This window comes from Poecilia mexicana, unplaced genomic scaffold (assembly GCF_051168715.1).
Source record: "Poecilia mexicana isolate PSO_F unplaced genomic scaffold, ASM5116871v1 scaffold_19, whole genome shotgun sequence".
NCBI lineage: Eukaryota > Metazoa > Chordata > Actinopteri > Cyprinodontiformes > Poeciliidae > Poecilia > Poecilia mexicana.
In genome coordinates this window covers 22,651,951-22,674,318 of record NW_028263388.1, presented here as the reverse complement: position 1 = coordinate 22,674,318, position 22,368 = coordinate 22,651,951, and the positions used below count along the sequence as shown (strand labels likewise).

The 22,368-nt window shown below is 49.6% G+C and overlaps 2 protein-coding genes across 2 annotated transcripts in view; both read right to left on the bottom strand.

Annotated features, from left to right (window-relative positions):
* The window catches only part of LOC148153738 (uncharacterized), a 60,708-nt gene that overhangs the window by 3,049 nt on the left and 35,291 nt on the right, over positions 1–22,368 (bottom strand). The window lies entirely within an intron of this gene.
* LOC148153740 (uncharacterized) lies at positions 159–22,344 on the bottom strand (the record flags this gene model as incomplete). The annotated part of the gene is made up of 4 exons (XM_088001029.1): positions 159–170; positions 928–1,008; positions 8,812–8,969; positions 21,606–22,344. Coding segments are annotated over 4 exons (990 nt in total), but the record flags the coding sequence as incomplete, so codon positions are not given.

Sequence of the window (22,368 nt, the reverse complement as noted above, 5' to 3'; positions counted from 1 at the left end):
TGGAGGGTGTGTAAATGTTGTTTCTCCTGCTACAGCAGATGTCGTTGGAGTTGCTGTGCTTGTTATTGGAGCTGTTGTAGGAGTGTTTTGAGCAGGTGTGCTTTTCGTAACAGCTGCTGTGGTAATAGCCACAGTGGTTGTAATTGGAGCTGCAGTGGTTACAGCTGGAGCTGCAGTGGGTGTATATGGAGATGATGTGGTTGTTGGAACTTTTCTGGTTGTAGTTGGTGCTTCTGTGGTTGTAGGAACTGCAGTAGTTGTAGTTAGAACTGCTGTGGTTGTTGTTGGAGATGTTGTGGTTGGAACAGTGGTTGCAGTCTGAGCTTCAAAGGTTGTGGATGCTGCTGCTGTGGTTGTGGTTGGAGCATATGTGGTTGTTGATATAGTAGCTGTGGTTTTAGTAGGTGATCCTGTGGTTGTGGTTGGAGCTGCTGTTGTTGATGTTGGTACTTCAGTTGCTGTGATTGGAGGAGAAGCTGTAATTGTAGTTGGAGCTGATGAGGCTGTTGTGGTTGTTGTTGGTGCTTCAGTTGTTGTGGTTGGAGCTGCTGTGGTTGTGGTTGGAGCTGCAGTGGTTGTGGCTGGAGCTTCAGTTGTGGTTATAATTCCTGTGGATGTCGATAGGGAAGCTGTGGTTTTAATTGGTGATCCTGTGATTGTGGTTGGAGCTGCTGTCGTTGTTGAAGCTGCTGTGGTTGTTGTTGGTGCTTCAGTTGTTGTGGTTGGAGAAGCAGTGGTTGTGGTTGGAGCTCTAGTAGTTGTGATTGGAGAAGCTGCAGTTATGGCTGTTGTTGGTGCTTCAGTTGTTGTGGTTGAAGCTGCTGTGGTTGTTGCTGCTTCAGTTGTTGTGGTTGGAGAAGCAGTGGTTGTGGTTGGAGCTCTAGTAGTTGTGATTGGAGAAGCTGCAGTTATGGCTGTTGTTGGTGCTTCAGTTGTTGTGGTTGGAGAAGCAGTGGTTGTGGTTGGAGCTCTAGTGGTTGTGGTTGGAGAAGCTGTGGTTGCTGTGATTGGAGAAGCTGCAGTTATGGTTGTTGAAGCTGCAGTTATGGTTGTTGTTGGTGCTTCAGTTGTTGTGGTTGAAGCTTCAGTTGTTGTGGTTATAAATCCTGTGGTTGTTGATAGGGAAGCTGTGGTTTTAATTGGTGATCCTGTGATTGTTGTTGGAGCTGCTGTCGTTGTGGATGGAGCTGCTGTGGTTGTTGAAGCTGCTGTGGTTGTTGTTGGAGCTTCAGTTGTTGTGGTTGGAGCTTCAGTTGCTGTGGTTGGAGAAGGAGTGGTTGTGGTTGGAGCTCTAGTGGTTGCTGTGATTGGAGAAGCTGCAGTTATGGTTGTTGTTGGTGCTTCAGTTGTTGTGGTTGAAGCTGCTGTAGTTGTTGTTGCTGCTTCAGTTGTTGTGGTTGGAGAAACAGTGGTTGTGGTTGGAGCTCTAGTGGTTGTGGTTGGAGAAGCAGTGGTTGTGGTTGGAGCTCCAGTGGTTGCTGTGATTGGAGAAGCTGCAGATATGGTTGTTGTTGGTGCTTCAGTTGTTATGGTGGGAGCTTCAGTTGTGGTTATAAAACCTGTGGTTGTCGATAGGGAAGCTGTGGTTTTAATTGGTGATCCTGTGATTGTGGTTGGAGCTGCTGTCGTTGTTGAAGCTGCTGTGGTTGTTGTTGGTGCTTCAGTTGTTGTGGTTGGAGAAGCAGTGGTTGTGGTTGGAGCTCTAGTAGTTGTGATTGGAGAAGCTGCAGTTATGGCTGTTGTTGGTGCTTCAGTTGTTGTGGTTGAAGCTGCTGTGGTTGTTGCTGCTTCAGTTGTTGTGGTTGGAGAAGCAGTGGTTGTGGTTGGAGCTCTAGTAGTTGTGATTGGAGAAGCTGCAGTTATGGCTGTTGTTGGTGCTTCAGTTGTTGTGGTTGGAGAAGCAGTGGTTGTGGTTGGAGCTCTAGTGGTTGTGGTTGGAGAAGCTGTGGTTGCTGTGATTGGAGAAGCTGCAGTTATGGTTGTTGAAGCTGCAGTTATGGTTGTTGTTGGTGCTTCAGTTGTTGTGGTTGAAGCTTCAGTTGTTGTGGTTATAAATCCTGTGGTTGTTGATAGGGAAGCTGTGGTTTTAATTGGTGATCCTGTGATTGTTGTTGGAGCTGCTGTCGTTGTGGATGGAGCTGCTGTGGTTGTTGAAGCTGCTGTGGTTGTTGTTGGAGCTTCAGTTGTTGTGGTTGGAGCTTCAGTTGCTGTGGTTGGAGAAGGAGTGGTTGTGGTTGGAGCTCTAGTGGTTGCTGTGATTGGAGAAGCTGCAGTTATGGTTGTTGTTGGTGCTTCAGTTGTTGTGGTTGAAGCTGCTGTAGTTGTTGTTGCTGCTTCAGTTGTTGTGGTTGGAGAAACAGTGGTTGTGGTTGGAGCTCTAGTGGTTGTGGTTGGAGAAGCAGTGGTTGTGGTTGGAGCTCCAGTGGTTGCTGTGATTGGAGAAGCTGCAGATATGGTTGTTGTTGGTGCTTCAGTTGTTATGGTGGGAGCTTCAGTTGTGGTTATAAAACCTGTGGTTGTCGATAGGGAAGCTGTGGTTTTAATTGGTGATCCTGTGATTGTGGTTGGAGCTGCTGTCGTTGTGGATGGAGCTGCTGTGGTTGTTGAAGCTGCTGTGGTTGTTGATGGTGCTTCAGTTGTTGTGGTTGAAGCTGCTGTGGTTGTTGTTGGTGCTTCAGTTGTTGTGGTTGGAGAAGCAGTGGTTGTGGTTGGAGCTTCAGTTGTTGTGGTTGGAGAAGCAGTGGTTGTGGTTGGAGCTCTAGTGGTTGTGGTTGAAGAAGCTGTGGTTGCTGTGATTGGAGAAGCTGCAGTTATGGTTGTTGTTGGTGCTTCAGTTGTTGTGGTTGAAGCTGCTGTGGTTGTTGTTGCTGCTTCAGTTGTTGTGGTTGGAGCTTCAGTTGTGGTTATAAAACCTGTGGTTGTCGATAAGGAAGCTGTGGTTTTAATTGGTGATCCTGTGATTGTGGTTGGAGCTGCTGTCGTTGTGGATGGAGCTGCTGTGGTTGTTGAAGCTGCTGTGGTTGTTGATGGTGCTTCAGTTGTTGTGGTTGAAGCTGCTGTGGTTGTTGTTGGTGCTTCAATTGTTGTGGTTGAAGCTTCAGTTGTTGTCGTTGGAGAAGCAGTGGTTGTGGTTGGAGCTCTAGTGGTTGTGGTTGGAGAAGCTGTGGTTGCTGTGATTGGAGAAGCTGCAGTTATGGTTGTTGAAGCTGCAGTTATGGTTGTTGTTGGTGCTTCAATTGTTGTGGTTGAAGCTTCAGTTGTTGTGGTTATAAATCCTGTGGTTGTTGATAGGGAAGCTGTGGTTTTAATTGGTGATCCTGTGATTGTTGTTGGAGCTGCTGTCGTTGTGGATGGAGCTGCTGTGGTTGTTGAAGCTGCTGTGGTTGTTGTTGGTGCTTCAGTTGTTGTGGTTGGAGAAGCAGTGGTTGTGGTTGGAGCTTCAGTTGGTGTGGTTGGAGAAGCAGTGGTTGTGGTTGGAGCTCTAGTGGTTGTGGTTGAAGAAGCTGTGGTTGCTGTGATTGGAGAAGCTGCAGTTATGGTTGTTGTTGGTGCTTCAGTTGTTGTGGTTGAAGCTTCAGTTGTGGTTATAAAACCTGTGGTTGTCGATAAGGAAGCTGTGGTTTTAATTGGTGATCCTGTGATTGTGGTTGGAGCTGCTGTCGTTGTGGATGGAGCTGCTATGGTTGTTGAAGCTGCTGTGGTTGTTGATGGTGCTTCAGTTGTTGTGGTTGAAGCTGCTGTGGTTGTTGTTGGTGCTTCAATTGTTGTGGTTGAAGCTTCAGTTGTTGTCGTTGGAGAAGCTGCAGTTATGGTTGTTGAAGCTGCAGTTATGGTTGTTGTTGGTGCTTCAATTGTTGTGGTTGAAGCTTCAGTTGTTGTGGTTATAAATCCTGTGGTTGTTGATAGGGAAGCTGTGGTTTTAATTGGTGATCCTGTGATTGTTGTTGGAGCTGCTGTCGTTGTGGATGGAGCTGCTGTGGTTGTTGAAGCTGCTGTGGTTGTTGTTGGTGCTTCAGTTCTTGTAGTTGGAGCTTCAGTTGCTGTGGTTGGAGAAGCAGTGGTTGTGGTTGGAGCTCTAGTGGTTGCTGTGATTGGAGAAGCTGCAGTTATGGTTGTGGTTGTCAATAAGGAAGCTGTGGTTTTAATTGGTGATCCTGTGGTTGTGGTTGGAGCTGCTGTCGTTGTGGATGGAGCTTCTGTGGTTGTTGAAGCTGCTGTAGTTGTTGTTGGTGCTTCAGTTGTTGTGGTTGAAGCCGCTGTGGTTGTTGTTGCTGCTTCAGTTGTTGTGGTTGGAGCTTCAATTGTGGTTATAAAACCTGTGGTTGTCGATAAGGAAGCTGTGGTTTTAATTGGTGATCCTGTGATTGTGGTTGGAGCTGCTGTGGTTGTTGAAGCTGCTGTGGTTGTTGATGGTGCTTCAGTTGTTGTGGTTGAAGCTGCTGTGGTTGTTGAAGCTGCTGTGGTTGTTGTTGGTGCTTCAATTGTTGTGGTTGAATCTTCAGTTGTTGTCGTTGGAGAAGCTGTGGTTGTGGTTGGAGCTCTAGTGGTTGTGGTTGGAGAAGCTGTGGTTGCTGTGATTGGAGAAGCTGCAGTTATGGTTGTTGAAGCTGCAGTTATGGTTGTTGTTGGTGCTTCAGTTGTTGTGGTTGAAGCTGCTGTCGTTGTGGATGGAGCTGCTGTGGTGGTTGAAGCTGCTCTGGTTGTTGTTGGTGCTACAGTTGTTGTGGTTGAAGCTGCTGTGGTTGTTGTTGCTGCTTCAGTTGTTGTGGTTGGAGAAGCAGTGGTTGTGGTTGGAGCTCTAGTGGTTGTGGTTGGAGAAGAAGTGGTTGTGGTTGGAGCTCTAGTGGTTGCTGTGATTGGAGAAGCTGCAGTTATGGTTGTTGTTGGTGCTTCAGTTGTTATGGTGGGAACTTCAGTTGTGGTTATAAAACCTGTGGTTGTCGATAGGGAAGCTGTGGTTTTAATTGGTGATCCTGTGATTGTGGTTGGAGCTGCTGTCGTTGTGGATGGAGATGCTGTGGTTGTTGTTGGTGCTTCAGTTGTTGTGGTTGGAGATTCAGTTGTTGTGGTTGGAGCTCTAGTGGTTGTGGTTGGAGAAGCAGTGGTTGTGGTTGGAGCTCCAGTGGTTGCTGTGATTTGAGAAGCTGCAGATATGGTTGTTGTTGCTGCTTCAGTTGTTATGGTGGGAGCTTCAGTTGTGGTTATAAAACCTGTGGTTGTCGATAGGGAAGCTGTGGTTTTAATTGGTGATCCTGTGATTGTGGTTGGAGCTGCTGTCGTTGTGGATGGAGCTGCTGTGGTTGTTGAAGCTGCTGTGGTTGTTGATGGTGCTTCAGTTGTTGTGGTTGAAGCTGCTGTGGTTGTTGTTGGTGCTTCAGTTGTTGTGGTTGGAGAAGCAGTGGTTGGAGCTTCAGTTGTTGTGGTTGGAGAAGCAGTGGTTGTGGTTGGAGCTCTAGTGGTTGTGGTTGAAGAAGCTGTGGTTGCTGTGATTGGAGAAGCTGCAGTTATGGTTGTGGTTGGAGCTTCAGTTGTGGTTATAAAACCTGTGGTTGTCGATAAGGAAGCTGTGGTTTTAATTGGTGATCCTGTGATTGTGGTTGGAGCTGCTGTCGTTGTGGATGGAGCTGCTGTGGTTGTTGAAGCTGCTGTAGTTGTTGTTGGTGCTTCAGTTGTTGTGGTTGAAGCTGCTGTGGTTGTTGTTGCTGCTTCAGTTGTTGTGGTTGGAGCTTCAGTTGTGGTTATAAAACCTGTGGTTGTCGATAAGGAAGCTGTGGTTTTAATTGGTGATCCTGTGATTGTGGTTGGAGCTGCTGTGGTTGTTGAAGCTGCTGTGGTTGTTGATGGTGCTTCAGTTGTTGTGGTTGAAGCTTCAGTTGTTGTCGTTGGAGAAGCTGTGGTTGTGGTTGGAGCTCTAGTGGTTGTGGTTGGAGAAGCTGCAGTTATGGTTGTTGAAGCTGCAGTTATGGTTGTTGTTGGTGCTTCAATTGTTGTGGTTGAAGCTTCAGTTGTTGTGGTTATAAATCCTGTGGTTGTTGATAGGGAAGCTGTGGTTTTAATTGGTGATCCTGTGATTGTTGTTGGAGCTGCTGTCGTTGTGGATGGAGCTGCTGTGGTTGTTGAAGCTGCTGTGGTTGTTGTTGAAGCTTCAGTTCTTGTGGTTGGAGCTTCAGTTGCTGTGGTTGGAGAAGCAGTGGTTGTGGTAGGAGCTCTAGTGGTTGCTGTGATTGGAGAAGCTGCAGTTATGGTTGTTGAAGCTGCAGTTATGGTTGTTGTTGGTGCTTCAGTTGTGGTTGAAGCTGCTGTCGTTGTGGATGGAGCTGCTGTGGTTGTTGAAGCTGCTCTGGTTGTTGTTGGTGCTTCAGTTGTTGTGGTTGGAGCTTCAGTTGCTGTGGTTGGAGAAGCAGTGGTTGTGGTTGGAGCCCTAGTGGTTGCTGTGATTGGAGAAGCTGCAGTTATGGTTGTTGAAGCTGCAGTTATGGTTGTTGTTGGTGCTTCAGTTGTTGTGGTTGAAGCTGTTGTTGTTGTGGATGGAGCTGCTGTGGTTGTTGAAGCTGCTGTAGTTGTTGTTGGTGCTTCAGTTGTTGTGGTTGAAGCTGCTGTGGTTGTTGTTGCTGCTTCAGTTGTTGTGGTTGGAGCTTCAGTTGTGGTTATAAAACCTGTGGTTGTCGATAAGGAAGCTGTGGTTTTAATTGGTGATCCTGTGATTGTGGTTGGAGCTGCTGTGGTTGTTGAAGCTGCTGTGGTTGTTGATGGTGCTTCAGTTGTTGTGGTTGAAGCTGCTGTGGTTGTTGGTGCTTCAATTGTTGTGGTTGAAGCTTCAGTTGTTGTCGTTGGAGAAGCTGTGGTTGTGGTTGGAGCTCTAGTGGTTGTGGTTGGAGAAGCTGTGGTTGCTGTGATTGGAGAAGCTGCAGTTATGGTTGTTGTTGGTGGTTCAGTTGTTGTGGTTGGAGCTTCAGTTGTTGTGGTTATAAATCCTGTGGTTGTCGATAGGGAAGCTGTGGTTTTAATTGGTGATCCTGTGATTGTTGTTGGAGCTGCTGTCGTTGTGGATGGAGCTGCTGTGGTTGTTGAAGCTGCTGTGGTTGTTGTTGGTGCTTCAGTTGTTGTGGTTGGAGCTTCAGTTGCTGTGGTTGGAGAAGCAGTGGTTGTGGTTGGAGCCCTAGTGGTTGCTGTGATTGGAGAAGCTGCAGTTATGGTTGTTGAAGCTGCAGTTATGGTTGTTGTTGGTGCTACAGTTGTTGTGGTTGAAGCTGCTGTGGTTGTTGTTGCTGCTTCAGTTGTTGTGGTTGGAGAAGCAGTGGTTGTGGTTGGAGCTCTAGTGGTTGTGGTTGGAGAAGAAGTGGTTGTGGTTGGAGCTCTAGTGGTTGCTGTGATTGGAGAAGCTGCAGTTATGGTTGTTGTTGGTGCTTCAGTTGTTGTGGTGGGAGCTTCAGTTGTGGTTATAAAACCTGTGGATGTCGATAGGGAAGCTGTGGTTTTAATTGGTGATCCTGTGATTGTGGTTGGAGCTGCTGTCGTTGTGGATGGAGCTGCTGTGGTTGTTGTTGGTGCTTCAGTTGTTGTGGTTGGAGATTCAGTTGTTGTGGTTGGAGCTCTAGTGGTTGTGGTTGGAGTAGCTGTGGTTGCTGTGATTGGAGAAGCTGCAGTTATGGTTGTTGAAGCTGCAGTTATGGTTGTTGTTGGTGCTTCAGTTGTTGTGGTTGGAGCATCAGTTGTTGTGGTAATAAATCCTGTGGTTGTCAATAGGGAAGCTGTGGTTTTAATTGGTGATCCTGTGATTGTTGTTGGAGAAGCTGCAGTTGTTGTTGGTGCTTCAGTTGTTGTTGTTGTTGCTTCAGTTGTTGTGGTAGGAGCTGATGTGGTTGTCATTGGAGCTGCAGTGGTTGTGGTTGGAGATTTAGTTGTTGTGCTTGGAGATTCAGTTGTGCTTGGAGACGCTGTGGTTTTGGTTGGAGCTGCTGTGGTTGTGGTTGGAACTGCTGTGGTTGTGGTAGGAGCTGATGTGGTTGTAGTTGGAGCTGCAGTGGTTGTGATTGGAGCTGCAGTTGTTGTGGTTGGAGCTTCAGTTTTTATGGTGGGAACTGCTGTGGTTGTGGTAGTAGCTTCTGTGGTTGTGGTTGGAGCTGCTGTGGTTGTAGTTGGAGCTGCAGTGGTTGTGATTGGAGCTGCAGCGGTTGTGGTAGCAGCTGATGTATTTGCGGTTGGAGATGCTGGGGTTGTTGGAGTTTCAGTTGATGTGGTTGAAAAGGCTGTGGTTGTAGATGGAGCTGCAGTGGTTGTTGTTGGTGCTGCAGTTGTGGTTGGAGAAGATGTGGTTGTTGTTTGAGCTGCAGTTGTTGTAGTTGGAGCTGCTGTAGTTGTGGTTGGAGATGCTGTGGTTGTGGTAGGAGAAACTGTGGTTGTTTTTGGAGCTGCAGTGGTTGTAGTTGGAGCTGCAGTGGTTGTTTTTGGAGCTGCAGTTGTGGTTGGAGAAGATGTGGTTGTTGTTGGAGCTGCTGTGGTTGTAGTTGGAGCTGCAGTGGTTGTGGTTGGAGCTGCAGTGGTTGTAGTTGGAGCTTCAGTTGTTGTGGTTGGAGAAGCTGTTGTTGTGGTTGGAGTTGCTGTGGTTGTGGTTGGAGCTGCTGTGGCTGTTGTTGGTGCTGCAGTGGTTGTGGATGGAGCTTCAGTTGTTGTGGTTGGAGCTGCAGTGGTTGTTGTTGGTGCTTCAGTTGTCGTGGTTGGAGAAGCTGTGGTCGTGGTTGGAGCAGCTGTGGTTGTGGTTGGAGCTACTGTGGTTGTGGTTGGAGCTTCAGTTGTTGTTGATGCTGCAGTGGTTGTGGTTGGAGATGATGTGGTTGTTGTTGGAGCAGCAGTGGTTGTAGTTGTAGCTTCAGTGGTTGTTGTTGGAGCTGCTGTAGTTGTTGGTGCTGTTGTAGTTGTGGTTGGAGCTTCAGTTGTTGTGGTTGGTGCTGCTGTGGTTGTTGTTGGTGCTGCAGTGGATGTGGTTGGAGCTGCAGTGGTTGTAGTTGTAGTTTCAGTGGTTGTTGTTGGAGCTGCTGTAGTTGTTGGTGCTGCTGTAGTTGTGGTTGGAGCTTCAGTTGTTGTTGTTGGAGCTGCTGTGGTTGTTGTTGGTGCTGTAGTTGTGGTTGGAGAAGATGTCGTTGTTGTTGGAGCTGCATTGGTTGAAGTTGGAGAAGCTGTGGTTGTGGTAGGACCTGCAGTGGTTGTGGTTGGAGCTTCAGTTGTTGTGGATGGAGATGCTGTGGTTGTGGTTGGAGCTGCTGTGGTTGTGGTTGGAGATGCTGTGGTTGTAGTTGTAGCTTCAGTGGTTGTTGTTGGTGCTTCAGTTGTTGTGGTTGGAGAAGATGTGGTTGTAGTTGGAGCTGTTGTGGTTGTGGTTGGAGAAGCTGTGGGTGTGGTTGGAGCTGCTGTGGTTGTGGTTGGAGCTTCAGTTGTTGTGGTTGGAGGTGCTGTAGTTGTAGTTGGAGAAGCTGTGGTTGTAGTTGGAGCTGCAGTGGTTTTGGTATAATCTGCTGTGGTTGTTGTTGGAGGTGCCGTGGTTGTTGTTGGTGCTGCAGTGGTTGTGGTTGAAGCTGCTGTGGTTGTCGTTGGAGCTGCTGTGGTTGTTGTTGGTGCTGCTGTGGTTGTTATTGGAGCTGCTGTGGATGTGGTTGGAGCTGCAGTGGTTGTGGTTGGAGCATCAATTGTCGTGGTTGGAGAAGCTGTGGTTGTGGTTGGAGCTGCAGTAGTTGTAGTTGGAGCATCAGTTGTCGTAGTTGGAGAAGCTGTGGTTGTGGTTGGAGCTGCTGTGGTTGTGGTTGGAGCTTCAGTTGTGGTTGGAGATGCTGTGGTTGTAGTTGGAGAAGCTGTGGTTGTGGTTCGAGCTGCAGTGGTTGTGGAAAGATCTGCTGTGGTTGTTGTTGGAGCTGCTGTGGTTGTTGTTCGTGCTGCAGTGGTTCTGGTTGGAGCTTCAGTTGTTGTTGTTGGAGAAGCTGTGGTTGTGGTTGGAGCTGCTGTGGTTGTTGTTGGTGCCTCTGTGGTTGTGGTTGGAGCTTCAGTTGTTGTTGTTGGTGCCGCAGTGGTTGTGGTTGGAGCTTCAGTTGTTGTTGGAGAAGCTGTGGTTGTGGTTGGAGCTGGTGTTGTTGTTGGTGCTGCAGTGGTTGTGGTTGTAGCTTCAGTTGTTGTTGTTGGAGAAGCTGTAGTTGTAGTTGGAGCTGCAGTGTATGTGGTAGGATCTGCTGTGGTTGTGGTCAGAGCTGCTGCTGTTGTTGTCGGAGCTGCAGTGGTTGTAGTTGGAGCTGCTGTGGTTGTTGTTGGTGATTCAGTTGTTGTAGTTATAAATGCTGTGCTTGTCGATAGGGAAGATGTGGTTATAATAGGTGATCCTGTGATTGTTGTTGGACCTGCTGTGGTTGTTGTGATTGGAGAAGCTGCAGTTGCGGTTGGAGCTGCTGTCGTTGTTGTTGGTGCCGCAATGGTTGTGGTTGGAGCTTCAGTTGTTGTAGTTGGAGATGCGTTGGTTGTTGTTGGTGCTGCGGTGGTTGTGGTTGAAGTTTCAGTTGTTGTGGTAGGAGCTGCTGCGGTTCTAGTTGGAGCTGCAGTGGTTGGAGCTGCAGTGGTTGTTGTTGGTGCTGTAGTTGTGGTTGGCGAAGATGTGGTTGTAGTTGGAGCTTCAGTGGTTGTGGTAGGATCTGCTGTGGTTGTTGTTGGAGCTGCTGTGGTTGTTGTTGGGGCTGCAGTGGTTGTGGTTGGAGCTTCAGTTGTTGTGGTTGGAGAAGCTGTGGTTGTTGTTGGAGCTGCTGTGGTTGTGGTTGGAGCTGCAGTGCTGGTAGTTGGAGCCGCTGTGGTTGTTGTTGGAGCTGCTGTGGTTGTGGTTGGAGCTTCAGTTGTTGTGGTTAGAGAAGCTGTGGTTGTAGTTGGAGCTGCAGAGGTTGTAGTTGGAGCTGCAGTGGTTGTAGTTGGAGCTTCAGTGGTTGTTGGTGCTTCAGTTGTCGTGGTTGGAGAAGCTGTTGTTGTGGTTGGAGATGCAGTGGTTGTAGTTGGTGCTTCAGTTGTTGTGGTTGGGGAAGATGTGGTTGTAGTTGGAGCTGCAGTGGTTGTAGTTCGAGCCGCTGTGGTTGTTGTTGGTGCTTCAGTTGTTGTTGTTGGAGCTGCTGTGGTTGTGGTTGGAACTGCAGTGGTGGTAGTTGGAGCCGCTGTGGTTGTGGTTGGAGCTTCAGTTGTTGTGGTTGGTGATGCTGTGGTTGTAGTTGGAGAAGCTGTGGTTGTAGTTGGAGCTTCAGTGGTTGTGGTAGGATCTGCTGTGGTGGTTGTTGGAGCTGCAGTGGTTGTAGTTGGAGCTGCAGTGGTTGTCGTTGGAGCTTCAGTTGTTGTGGTTGGAGATGCTGTGGTTGTTGTTGGAGCTGCTGTGGTTGTTGTTGGTGCTGCAGTGGTTGTGGTTGTAGCTTCAGTTGTTGTGGTTGGAGATGCTGTTGTTGTAGTTGGAGCTGCTGTGGTTGTTTTTGGTACTGCAGTGGTTGTGGTAAGAGTTGCTGTGGTTGTTGTTGGAGCTGCTGTGGTTGTTGTTGGTGCTGCAGTGGTTGTGGTAGGAGGTGCTGTGGTTGTTGTTGGAGCTCCTGTGGTTGTGGTTGGAGCTTCAGTTGTTGTTGTTGGAGCTGCTGTGGTTGTTGTTGGTGCTGTAGTTGTGGTTGGAGAAGATGTCGTTGTTGTTGGAGCTGCATTGGTTGAAGTTGGAGAAGCTGTGGTTGTGGTAGGACCTGCAGTGGTTGTGGTTGGAGCTTCAGTTGTTGTGGATGGAGATGCTGTGGTTGTGGTTGGAGCTGCTGTGGTTGTGGTTGGAGATGCTGTGGTTGTAGTTGTAGCTTCAGTGGTTGTTGTTGGTGCTTCAGTTGTTGTGGTTGGAGAAGATGTGGTTGTAGTTGGAGCTGTTGTGGTTGTGGTTGGAGAAGCTGTGGGTGTGGTTGGAGCTGCTGTGGTTGTGGTTGGAGCTTCAGTTGTTGTGGTTGGAGGTGCTGTAGTTGTAGTTGGAGAAGCTGTGGTTGTAGTTGGAGCTGCAGTGGTTTTGGTATAATCTGCTGTGGTTGTTGTTGGAGGTGCCGTGGTTGTTGTTGGTGCTGCAGTGGTTGTGGTTGAAGCTGCTGTGGTTGTCGTTGGAGCTGCTGTGGTTGTTGTTGGTGCTGCTGTGGTTGTTATTGGAGCTGCTGTGGATGTGGTTGGAGCTGCAGTGGTTGTGGTTGGAGCATCAATTGTCGTGGTTGGAGAAGCTGTGGTTGTGGTTGGAGCTGCAGTAGTTGTAGTTGGAGCATCAGTTGTCGTAGTTGGAGAAGCTGTGGTTGTGGTTGGAGCTGCTGTGGTTGTGGTTGGAGCTTCAGTTGTGGTTGGAGATGCTGTGGTTGTAGTTGGAGAAGCTGTGGTTGTGGTTCGAGCTGCAGTGGTTGTTGTTGGAGCTGCTGTGGTTGTTGTTCGTGCTGCAGTGGTTCTGGTTGGAGCTTCAGTTGTTGTTGTTGGAGAAGCTGTGGTTGTGGTTGGAGCTGCTGTGGTTGTTGTTGGTGCCTCTGTGGTTGTGGTTGGAGCTTCAGTTGTTGTTGTTGGTGCCGCAGTGGTTGTGGTTGGAGCTTCAGTTGTTGTTGGAGAAGCTGTGGTTGTGGTTGGAGCTGGTGTTGTTGTTGGTGCTGCAGTGGTTGTGGTTGTAGCTTCAGTTGTTGTTGTTGGAGAAGCTGTAGTTGTAGTTGGAGCTGCAGTGTATGTGGTAGGATCTGCTGTGGTTGTGGTCAGAGCTGCTGCTGTTGTTGTCGGAGCTGCAGTGGTTGTAGTTGGAGCTGCTGTGGTTGTTGTTGGTGATTCAGTTGTTGTAGTTATAAATGCTGTGCTTGTCGATAGGGAAGATGTGGTTATAATAGGTGATCCTGTGATTGTTGTTGGACCTGCTGTGGTTGTTGTGATTGGAGAAGCTGCAGTTGCGGTTGGAGCTGCTGTCGTTGTTGTTGGTGCCGCAATGGTTGTGGTTGGAGCTTCAGTTGTTGTAGTTGGAGATGCGTTGGTTGTTGTTGGTGCTGCGGTGGTTGTGGTTGAAGTTTCAGTTGTTGTGGTAGGAGCTGCTGCGGTTCTAGTTGGAGCTGCAGTGGTTGGAGCTGCAGTGGTTGTTGTTGGTGCTGTAGTTGTGGTTGGCGAAGATGTGGTTGTAGTTGGAGCTTCAGTGGTTGTGGTAGGATCTGCTGTGGTTGTTGTTGGAGCTGCTGTGGTTGTTGTTGGGGCTGCAGTGGTTGTGGTTGGAGCTTCAGTTGTTGTGGTTGGAGAAGCTGTGGTTGTTGTTGGAGCTGCTGTGGTTGTGGTTGGAGCTGCAGTGCTGGTAGTTGGAGCCGCTGTGGTTGTTGTTGGAGCTGCTGTGGTTGTGGTTGGAGCTTCAGTTGTTGTGGTTAGAGAAGCTGTGGTTGTAGTTGGAGCTGCAGAGGTTGTAGTTGGAGCTGCAGTGGTTGTAGTTGGAGCTTCAGTGGTTGTTGGTGCTTCAGTTGTCGTGGTTGGAGAAGCTTTTGTTGTGGTTGGAGATGCAGTGGTTGTAGTTGGTGCTTCAGTTGTTGTGGTTGGGGAAGATGTGGTTGTAGTTGGAGCTGCAGTGGTTGTAGTTCGAGCCGCTGTGGTTGTTGTTGGTGCTTCAGTTGTTGTTGTTGGAGCTGCTGTGGTTGTGGTTGGAACTGCAGTGGTGGTAGTTGGAGCCGCTGTGGTTGTGGTTGGAGCTTCAGTTGTTGTGGTTGGTGATGCTGTGGTTGTAGTTGGAGAAGCTGTGGTTGTAGTTGGAGCTTCAGTGGTTGTGGTAGGATCTGCTGTGGTGGTTGTTGGAGCTGCAGTGGTTGTAGTTGGAGCTGCAGTGGTTGTCGTTGGAGCTTCAGTTGTTGTGGTTGGAGATGCTGTGGTTGTTGTTGGAGCTGCTGTGGTTGTTGTTGGTGCTGCAGTGGTTGTGGTTGTAGCTTCAGTTGTTGTGGTTGGAGATGCTGTTGTTGTAGTTGGAGCTGCTGTGGTTGTTTTTGGTGCTGCAGTGGTTGTGGTAAGAGTTGCTGTGGTTGTTGTTGGAGCTGCTGTGGTTGTTGTTGGTGCTGCAGTGGTTGTGGTAGGAGGTGCTGTGGTTGTTGTTGGAGCTCCTGTGGTTGTGGTTGGAGCTTCAGTTGTTGTGGTTGGAGATGCTGTGGTTGTAGTTGGAGAAGCTGTTGTTGGTGCTGCAGTGGTTGTGGTTGGAGCTTCAGTTGTTGTGGTTGGAGATGCTGTGGTTGTAGTTGGAGCTGCTGTGGTTGTTGTTGGTGCTGCAGCGGTTGTGGTTGGAGAAGCTGTGGTTGTAGTTGGAGAAGCTGTGGTTGTAGTTGGAGCTTCAGTGGTTGTTGTTGGTGCTTCAGTTGTTGTGGTTGGAGAAGATGTGGTTGTAGTTGGAGCTGCTGTGGTTGTGGTTGGAGCTGCAGTGGTTGTGGTTGGAGCTGCTGTGGTTGTGGTAGGAGAAGCTGTGGATGTTGTTGGTGCTGCAGTGGTTGTAGTTGGAGAAGCTGTGATTGTGGTAGGAGCTGCTGTGGTTGTAGTTGGAGCTGCGGTGGTTGTGGTTGGAGCTGCAGTGGTTGTAGTTCGAGCTTCAGTTGTTGTGGTTGGAGAAGCTGTTGTTGTAGTTGGAGATGCAGTGGTTGTAGTTGGTGCTTCAGTTGTTGTGGTTGGAGAAGCTGTGGTTGTTGTTGGAGCTGCTGTGGTTGTGGTTGGAGCTGCAGTGCTGGTAGTTGGAGCCGCTGTGGTTGTTGTTGGAGCTGCTGTGGTTGTGGTTGGAGCTTCAGTTGTTGTGGTTAGAGAAGCTGTGGTTGTAGTTGGAGCTGCAGTGGTTGTAGTTGGAGCTGCAGTGGTTGTAGTTGGAGCTTCAGTGGTTGTTGGTGCTTCAGTTGTCGTGGTTGGAGAAGCTGTTGTTGTGGTTGGAGAAGCAGTGGTTGTAGTTGGTGCTTCAGTTGTTGTGGTTGGGGAAGATGTGGTTGTAGTTGGAGCTGCAGTGGTTGTAGTTCGAGCCGCTGTGGTTGTTGTTGGTGCTTCAGTTGTTGTTGTTGGAGCTGCTGTGGTTGTGGTTGGAACTGCAGTGGTGGTAGTTGGAGCCGCTGTGGTTGTGGTTGGAGCTTCAGTTGTTGTGGTTGGTGATGCTGTGGTTGTAGTTGGAGAAGCTGTGGTTGTAGTTGGAGCTTCAGTGGTTGTGGTAGGATCTGCTGTGGTGGTTGTTGGAGCTGCAGTGGTTGTAGTTGGAGCTGCAGTGGTTGTCGTTGGAGCTTCAGTTGTTGTGGTTGGAGATGCTGTGGTTGTTGTTGGAGCTGCTGTGGTTGTTGTTGGAGCTTCAGTGGTTGTGGTAGGATCTGCTGTGGTGGTTGTTGGAGCTGCAGTGGTTGTGGTAGGAGGTGCTGTGGTTGTTGTTGGAGCTCCTGTGGTTGTGGTTGGAGCTTCAGTTGTTGTGGTTGGAGATGCTGTGGTTGTAGTTGGAGAAGCTGTTGTTGGTGCTGCAGTGGTTGTGGTTGGAGCTTCAGTTGTTGTGGTTGGAGATGCTGTGGTTGTAGTTGGAGCTGCTGTGGTTGTTGTTGGTGCTGCAGCGGTTGTGGTTGGAGAAGCTGTGGTTGTAGTTGGAGAAGCTGTGGTTGTAGTTGGAGCTTCAGTGGTTGTTGTTGGTGCTTCAGTTGTTGTGGTTGGAGAAGATGTGGTTGTAGTTGGAGCTGCTGTGGTTGTGGTTGGAGCTGCAGTGGTTGTGGTTGGAGCTGCTGTGGTTGTGGTAGGAGAAGCTGTGGATGTTGTTGGTGCTGCAGTGGTTGTAGTTGGAGAAGCTGTGATTGTGGTAGGAGCTGCTGTGGTTGTAGTTGGAGCTGCGGTGGTTGTGGTTGGAGCTGCAGTGGTTGTAGTTCGAGCTTCAGTTGTTGTGGTTGGAGAAGCTGTTGTTGTAGTTGGAGATGCAGTGGTTGTAGTTGGTGCTTCAGTTGTTGTGGTTGGAGAAGCTGTGGTTGTTGTTGGAGCTGCTGTGGTTGTGGTTGGAGCTGCAGTGCTGGTAGTTGGAGCCGCTGTGGTTGTGGTAGGAGAAGCTGTGGATGTTGTTGGTGCTGCAGTGGTTGTAGTTGGAGAAGCTGTGATTGTGGTAGGAGCTGCTGTGGTTGTAGTTGGAGCTCCTGTGGTTGTGGTTGGAGCTTCAGTTGTTGTGGTTGGAGATGCTGTTGTAGTTGGAGCTGCTGTGGTTGTTGTTGATGCTGCAGTGGTTGTAGTTGGAGCTGCAGTGGTTGTAGTTGGAGCTTCAGTGGTTGTTGTTGGTGCTTCAGTTGTCGTGGTTGGAGATGCTGTTGTTGTAGTTGGAGCTGCTGTGGTTGTTGTTGGTGCTGCAGTGGTTGTAGTTGGAGCTGCAGTGGTTGTAGTTGGAGCTTCAGTGGTTGTTGTTGGTGCTTCAGTTGTCGTGGTTGGAGAAGCTGTGGTTGTGGTTGGAGAAGCTGTGGTTGTAGTTGGAGCTTCAGTGGTTGATGTTGGTGCTTCAGTTGTTGTTGTTGGAGCTGCAGTTGTTGTAGTTGGAGAAACTGTGGTTGTGGTAGGACCTGCTGTGGTTGTAGTTGGAGCTTCAGTTGTTGCTGTTGGAGATGATGTGGATGTAGTTGGAGAAGCTGTGGTTGTAGTTGGAGCTTCAGTGGTTGTGGTAGAATCTTCTATGTTTGTTGTTGGAGCTGCTGTGGTTGTTGTTGGGGCTGCAGTGGTTGTGGTTGGAGCTTCAGTTGTTGTGGTTGGAGAAGCTGTGGTTGTAGTTGGAGAAGCTGTGGTGGTAGTTGGAGCCGCTGTGGTTGTGGTTGCAGCAACTGTGGTTGTGGTTGGAGCTGCAGTGGTGGCAGTTGGAGCCGCTGTGGTTGTTGTTGGAGCTGCTGTGGTTGTGGTTGGAGCTGTAGTGGTGGTAGTTGGAGCCGCTGTGGTTGTTGTTGGAGCTGCTGTGGTTGTGGTTGGAGCTTCAGTTGTTGTGGTTAGAGAAGCTGTGGTTGTAGTTGGAGCTGCAGTGGTTGTAGTTGGAGCTGCAGTGGTTGTAGTTGGAGCTTCAGTGGTTGTTGTTGGTGCTTCAGTTGTCGTGGTTGGAGAAGCTGTGGTTGTAGTTGGAGCTGCAGTGGTTGTAGTTGGAGCCGCTGTGGTTGTGGTTGGAGCAGCTGTGGTTGTTGTTGGAGCTGCTGTGGTTGCGGTTGGAGCCGCTGTGGTTGTTGTTGGAGCTGTTGTGGTTGTGGTTAGAGCTTCAGTTGTTGTGGTTGGAGATGCTGTGGTTGTAGTTGGAGAAGCTGTGGTTGTAGTTGGAGCTTCAATGGTTGTGGTAGGATCTGCTGTGGTTGTTGTTGGGGCTGCAGTGGTTGTGGTTGGAGCTTCAGTTGTTGTGGTTGGAGAAGCTGTGGTTGTTGTTGGAGCTGCTGTGGTTGTGGTTGGAGCTGCAGTGCTGGTAGTTGGAGCCGCTGTGGTTGTTGTTGGAGCTGCTGTGGTTGTGGTTGGAGCTTCAGTTGTTGTGGTTAGAGAAGCTGTGGTTGTAGTTGGAGCTGCAATGGTTGTAGTTGGAGCTGCAGTGGTTGTAGTTGGAGCTTCAGTTGTTGTTGTTGGAGCTGCTGTGGTTGTGGTTGGAACTGCAGTGGTGGTAGTTGGAGCCGCTGTGGTTGTGGTTGGAGCTTCAGTTGTTGTGGTTGGAGATGCTGTGGTTGTAGTTGGAGAAGCTGTGGTTGTAGTTGGAGCTTCAGTGGATGTGGTAGGATCTGCTGTGGTTGTTGTTGGAGCTGCAGTGGTTGTAGTTGGAGCTTCAGTGGTTGTTTGTGCTTCAGTTGTCGTGGTTGGAGAAGCTGTGGTTGTAGTTCGAGCTTCAGTGGTTGTAGTTGGAGCTTCAGTTGTTGTGGTTGGAGATGCTGTGGTTGTTGTTGGAGCTGCTGTGGTTGTTGTTGGTGCTGCAGTGGTTGTGGTTGGAGCTTCAGTTGTTGTGGTTGGAGATGCTGTTGTTGTAGTTGGAGCTGCTGTGGTTGTTGTTGGTGCTGCAGTGGTTGTAGTTGGAGCTGCAGTGGTTGTAGTTGGAGCTTCAGTGGTTGTTGTTGGTGCTTCAGTTGTCGTGGTTGGAGATGCTGTTGTTGTAGTTGGAGCTGCTGTGGTTGTTGTTGGTGCTGCAGTGGTTGTAGTTGGAGCTGCAGTGGTTGTAGTTGGAGCTTCAGTGGTTGTTGTTGGTGCTTCAGTTGTCGTGGTTGGAGAAGCTGTGGTTGTGGTTGGAGAAGCTGTGGTTGTAGTTGGAGCTTCAGTGGTTGATGTTGGTGCTTCAGTTGTTGTTGTTGGAGCTGCTGTGGTTGTGGTTGGAACTGCAGTGGTGGTAGTTGGAGCCGCTGTGGTTGTTGTTGGAGCTGCTGTGGTTGTGGTTGGAGCTACAGTGGTGGTAGTTGGAGCTGCTGTGGTTGTTCTTGGAGCTGCTGTGGTGGTGGTTGGAGCTTCAGTGGTTGTGGTTAGAGAAGCTGTGGTTGTAGTTGGAGCTTCAGTGGTTGTTGTTGGTGCTTCAGTTGTCGTGGTTGGAGAAGCTGTGGTTGTGGTTGGAGAAGCTGTTGTTGTAGTTAGTGAAGCTGTGGTTGTAGTTGGAGCTGCAGTGGTTGTTGTTGGTGCTGCAGTTGTGGTTGGAGAAGATGTGGTTGTTGTTGGAGCTGCAGTTGTTGTAGTTGGAGAAACTGTGGTTGTAGTTGGAGCTTCAGTGGTTGTGGTAGAATCTTCTATGGTTGTTGTTGGAGCTGCTGTGGTTGTTGTTGGGGCTGCAGTGGTTGTGGTTGGAGCTTCAGTTGTTGTGGTTGGAGAAGCTGTGGTTGTAGTTGGAGAAGCTGTGGTGGTAGTTGGAGCCGCTGTGGTTGTGGTTGCAGCAACTGTGGTTGTGGTTGGAGCTGCAGTGGTGGCAGTTGGAGCCGCTGTGGTTGTTGTTGGAGCTGCTGTGGTTGTGGTTGGAGCTGCTGTGGTTGTTGTTGGGGCTGCAGTGGTTGTGGTAGGAGATGCTGTGGTTGTTGTTGGAGCTCCTGTGGTTGTGGTTGGAGCTTCAGTTGTTGTGGTTGGAGATGCAGTGGTTGTAGTTGGAGAAGCTGTGGTTATAGTTGGAGCTTTTGTGGTTGTGGTAGGATCTGCTGTGGTTGTTGTTGGAGCTGCTGTTGTTGTTGGTGCTGCAGTGGTTGTGGTTGGAGCATCAGTTGTTGTGGTTGGAGATGCTGTGGTTGTAGTTGGAGCTGCTGTGGTTGTTGTTGGTGCTGCAGTGGTTGTGGTTGGAGAAGCTGTGGTTGTAGTTGGAGAAGCTGTGGTTGTAGTTGGAGCTACAGAGGTTGTTGTTGGTGCTTCAGTTGTTGTGGTTGGAGAAGATGTGGTTGTAGTTGGAGCTGTTGTGGTTGTGGTTGGAGCTGCAGTGGTTGTGGTTGGAGCTGCTGTGGTTGTGGTAGGAGAAGCTGTGGTTGTTGTTGATGCTGCAGTGGTTGTAGTTGGAGCTTCAGTTGTTGTGGTTGGAGAAGCTGTTGTTGTGGTTGGAGATGCAGTGGTTGTAGTTGGTGCTTCAGTTGTTGTGGTTGGAGCAGCTGTGGTTGTTGTTGGAGCTGCTGTGGTTGCGGTTGGAGCCGCTGTGGTTGTTGTTGGAGCTGCTGTGGTTGTGGTTGGAGCTGCTGTGGTTGTTGTCGGGGCTGCAGTGGTTGTGGTTGGAGCTTCAGTTGTTGTGGTTGGAGAAGCTGTGGTTGTTGTTGGAGCTGCTGTGGTTTTGGTTGGAGCTGCAGTGGTGGTAGTTGGAGCCGCTGTGGTTGTTGTTGGAGCTGCTGTGGTTGTGGTTGGAGCTTCAGTTGTTGTAATTGGAGCTTCAGTGGTTGTTGGTGCTTCAGTTGTCGTGGTTGGAGAAGCTGTGGTTGTGGTTGGAGAAGCTGTGGTTGTAGTTGGAGCTTCAGTGGTTGTAGTTGGAGCTTCAGTGGTTGTGGTAGGATCTGCTGTGGTTGTTGTTGGAGCTGCAGTGGTTGTAGTTGGAGCTGCAGTGGTTGTAGTTGGAGCTTCAGTTGTTGTTGTTGGAGATGCTGTGGTTGTTGTTGGAGCTGCTGTGGTTGTTGTTGGTGCTGCAGTGGTTGTGGTTGGAGCTTCAGTTGTTGTGGTTGGAGATGCTGTTGTTGTAGTTGGAGCTGCTGTGGTTGTTGTCGGTGCTGCAGTGGTTGTGGTTGGAGAAGCTGTGGTTGTGGTTGGAGAAGCTGTGGTTGTAGTTGGAGCTTCAGTGGTTGTTGATGGTGCTTCAGATGTTGTGGTTGGAGAGGATGTGGTTGTAGTTGGAGCTGCTGTGGTTGTGGTAGGAGGAGCTGTGGTTGTTGTTGGAGCTGCAGTGGTTGTAGTTGGTGCTTCAATTGTTGTGGTTGGAGAAGATGTGGTTGTAGTTGGAGCTGTTGTGGTTGTGGTTGGAGCTGCAGTGGTTGTGGTTGGAGCTGCTGTGGTTGTGGTTGGAGCTACAGTGGTTGTAAGTGGAGCAGCTGTGGTTGTGGTTGGAGCTACAGTGGTTGTAGTTGGAGCTGCAGTGGTTGTGGTAGGAGTTGCTGTGGTTGTTGTTGGTGCTGCAGTGGTTGTGGTTGGAGCTTCAGTTGTTGTTGTTGGAGAAGCTGTGGTTGTAGTTGGAGATGCTGTGGTTGTAGTTGGAGCCGCTGTGGTTGTGGTTGGAGCAGCTGTGGTTGTGGTTGGAGCTGCAGTGGTTGTAGTTGGAGCTGCTGTTGTTGTTGGTGCTGCAGTGGTTGTGGTTGGAGAAGCTGTCGTTGTAGTTGGAGAAGCTGTGGTTGTTGTTGGTGCTGGAGTGATTGTGCTTGGAGAAGCTGTGGTTGTAGTTGGAGCTTCAGTGGTTGTAGTTGGAGCTTCAGTGGTAGTTGTTGGTGCTTCAGTTGTTGTGGTTGGAGAAGATGTTGTAGTTGGAGCTGTTGTGGTTGTGGTTGGAGCTGCAGTGGTTGTGGTTGGAGCTTCAGTGGTTGTGGTAGGATCTGCTGTGGTTGATGTTGGAGCTGCTGTTGTTGTTGGTGCTGCAGTGGTTGTGGTTGGAGCTTCAGTTGTTGTGGTTGGAGAAGCTGTGGTTGTAGTTGGAGATGCTGTGGTTGTAGTTGGAGCCGCTGTGGTTGTGGTTGGAGCAGCTGTGGTTGTGGTTGGAGCAGCTGTGGTTGTTGTTGGAGCTGCTGTGGTTGTGGTTGGAGCTGCAGTGGTTGTAGTTGGAGCCGCTGTGGTTGTTGTTGGAGCTGCTGTGGTTGTGGTTGGAGCTTCAGTTGTTGTGGTTGGAGATGTTGTGGTTGTAGTTGGAGCTTCAGTGGTTGTGGTAGGATCTGCTGTGGTTGTTGTTGGAGCTGCAGTGGTTGTGGTTGGAGCTTCAGTTGTTGTGGTTGGAGAAGCTGTGGTTGTAGTTGGAGCTGCAGTGGTTGTGGTAGGAGTTGCTGTGGTTGTAGTTGGAGCAGCTGTGGTTGTTGTTGGAGCTGCTGTGGTTGTGGTTGGAGCTGCAGTGGTTGTAGTTGGAGCCGCTGTGGTTGTTGTTGGAGCTGCTGTGGTTGTGGTTGGAGCTTCAGTTGTTGTGGTTGGAGAAGCTGTCGTTGTAGTTGGAGAAGCTGTGGTTGTTGTTGGTGCTGCAGTGATTGTGCTTGGAGAAGCTGTGGTTGTAGTTGGAGCTTCAGTGGTTGTAGTTGGAGTTTCAGTGGTAGTTGTTGGTGCTTCAGTTGTTGTGGTTGGAGAAGGTGTTGTAGTTGGAGCTGTTGTGGTTGTGGTTGGAGCTGCTGTGGTTGTGGTAGGAGAAGCTGTGGTTGTTGTTGGTGCTGCAGTGGTTGTAGTTGGAGCTTCAGTGGTTGTGGTAGGATCTGCTGTGGTTGTTGTTGGAGCTGTTGTTGTTGTTGGTGCTGCAGTGGTTGTGGTTGGAGCTTCAGTTGTTGTGGTTGGAGAAGCTGTGGTTGTAGTTGGAGATGCTGTGGTTGTAGTTGGAGCTGCTGTGGTTGTGGATGGAGCAGCTGTGGTTGTGGTTGGAGCTACAGTGGTTGTAGTTGGAGTTGCAGTGGTTGTGGTAGGAGTTGCTGTGGTTGTTGTTGGAGCTGCAGTGGTTGTGGTTGGAGCTTCAGTTGTTGTGGTTGGAGAAGCTGTGGTTGTAGTTGGAGATGCTGTGGTTGTAGTTGGAGCCGCTGTGGTTGTGGTTGGAGCAGCTGTGGTTGTGGTTGGAGCTGCAGTGGTTGTAGTTGGAGCTGCAGTGGTTGTGGTAGGAGCAGCTGTGGTTGTGGTTGGAGCTGCAGTGGTTGTAGTTGGAGCTTGAGTTGTTGTGGTTGGAGATGCTGTGGTTGTAGTTGGAGAAGCTGTGGTTGTAGTTGGAGCTTCGGTGGTTGTGGTTGGAGCTTCAGTTGTTGTGGTTGGAGATGCTGT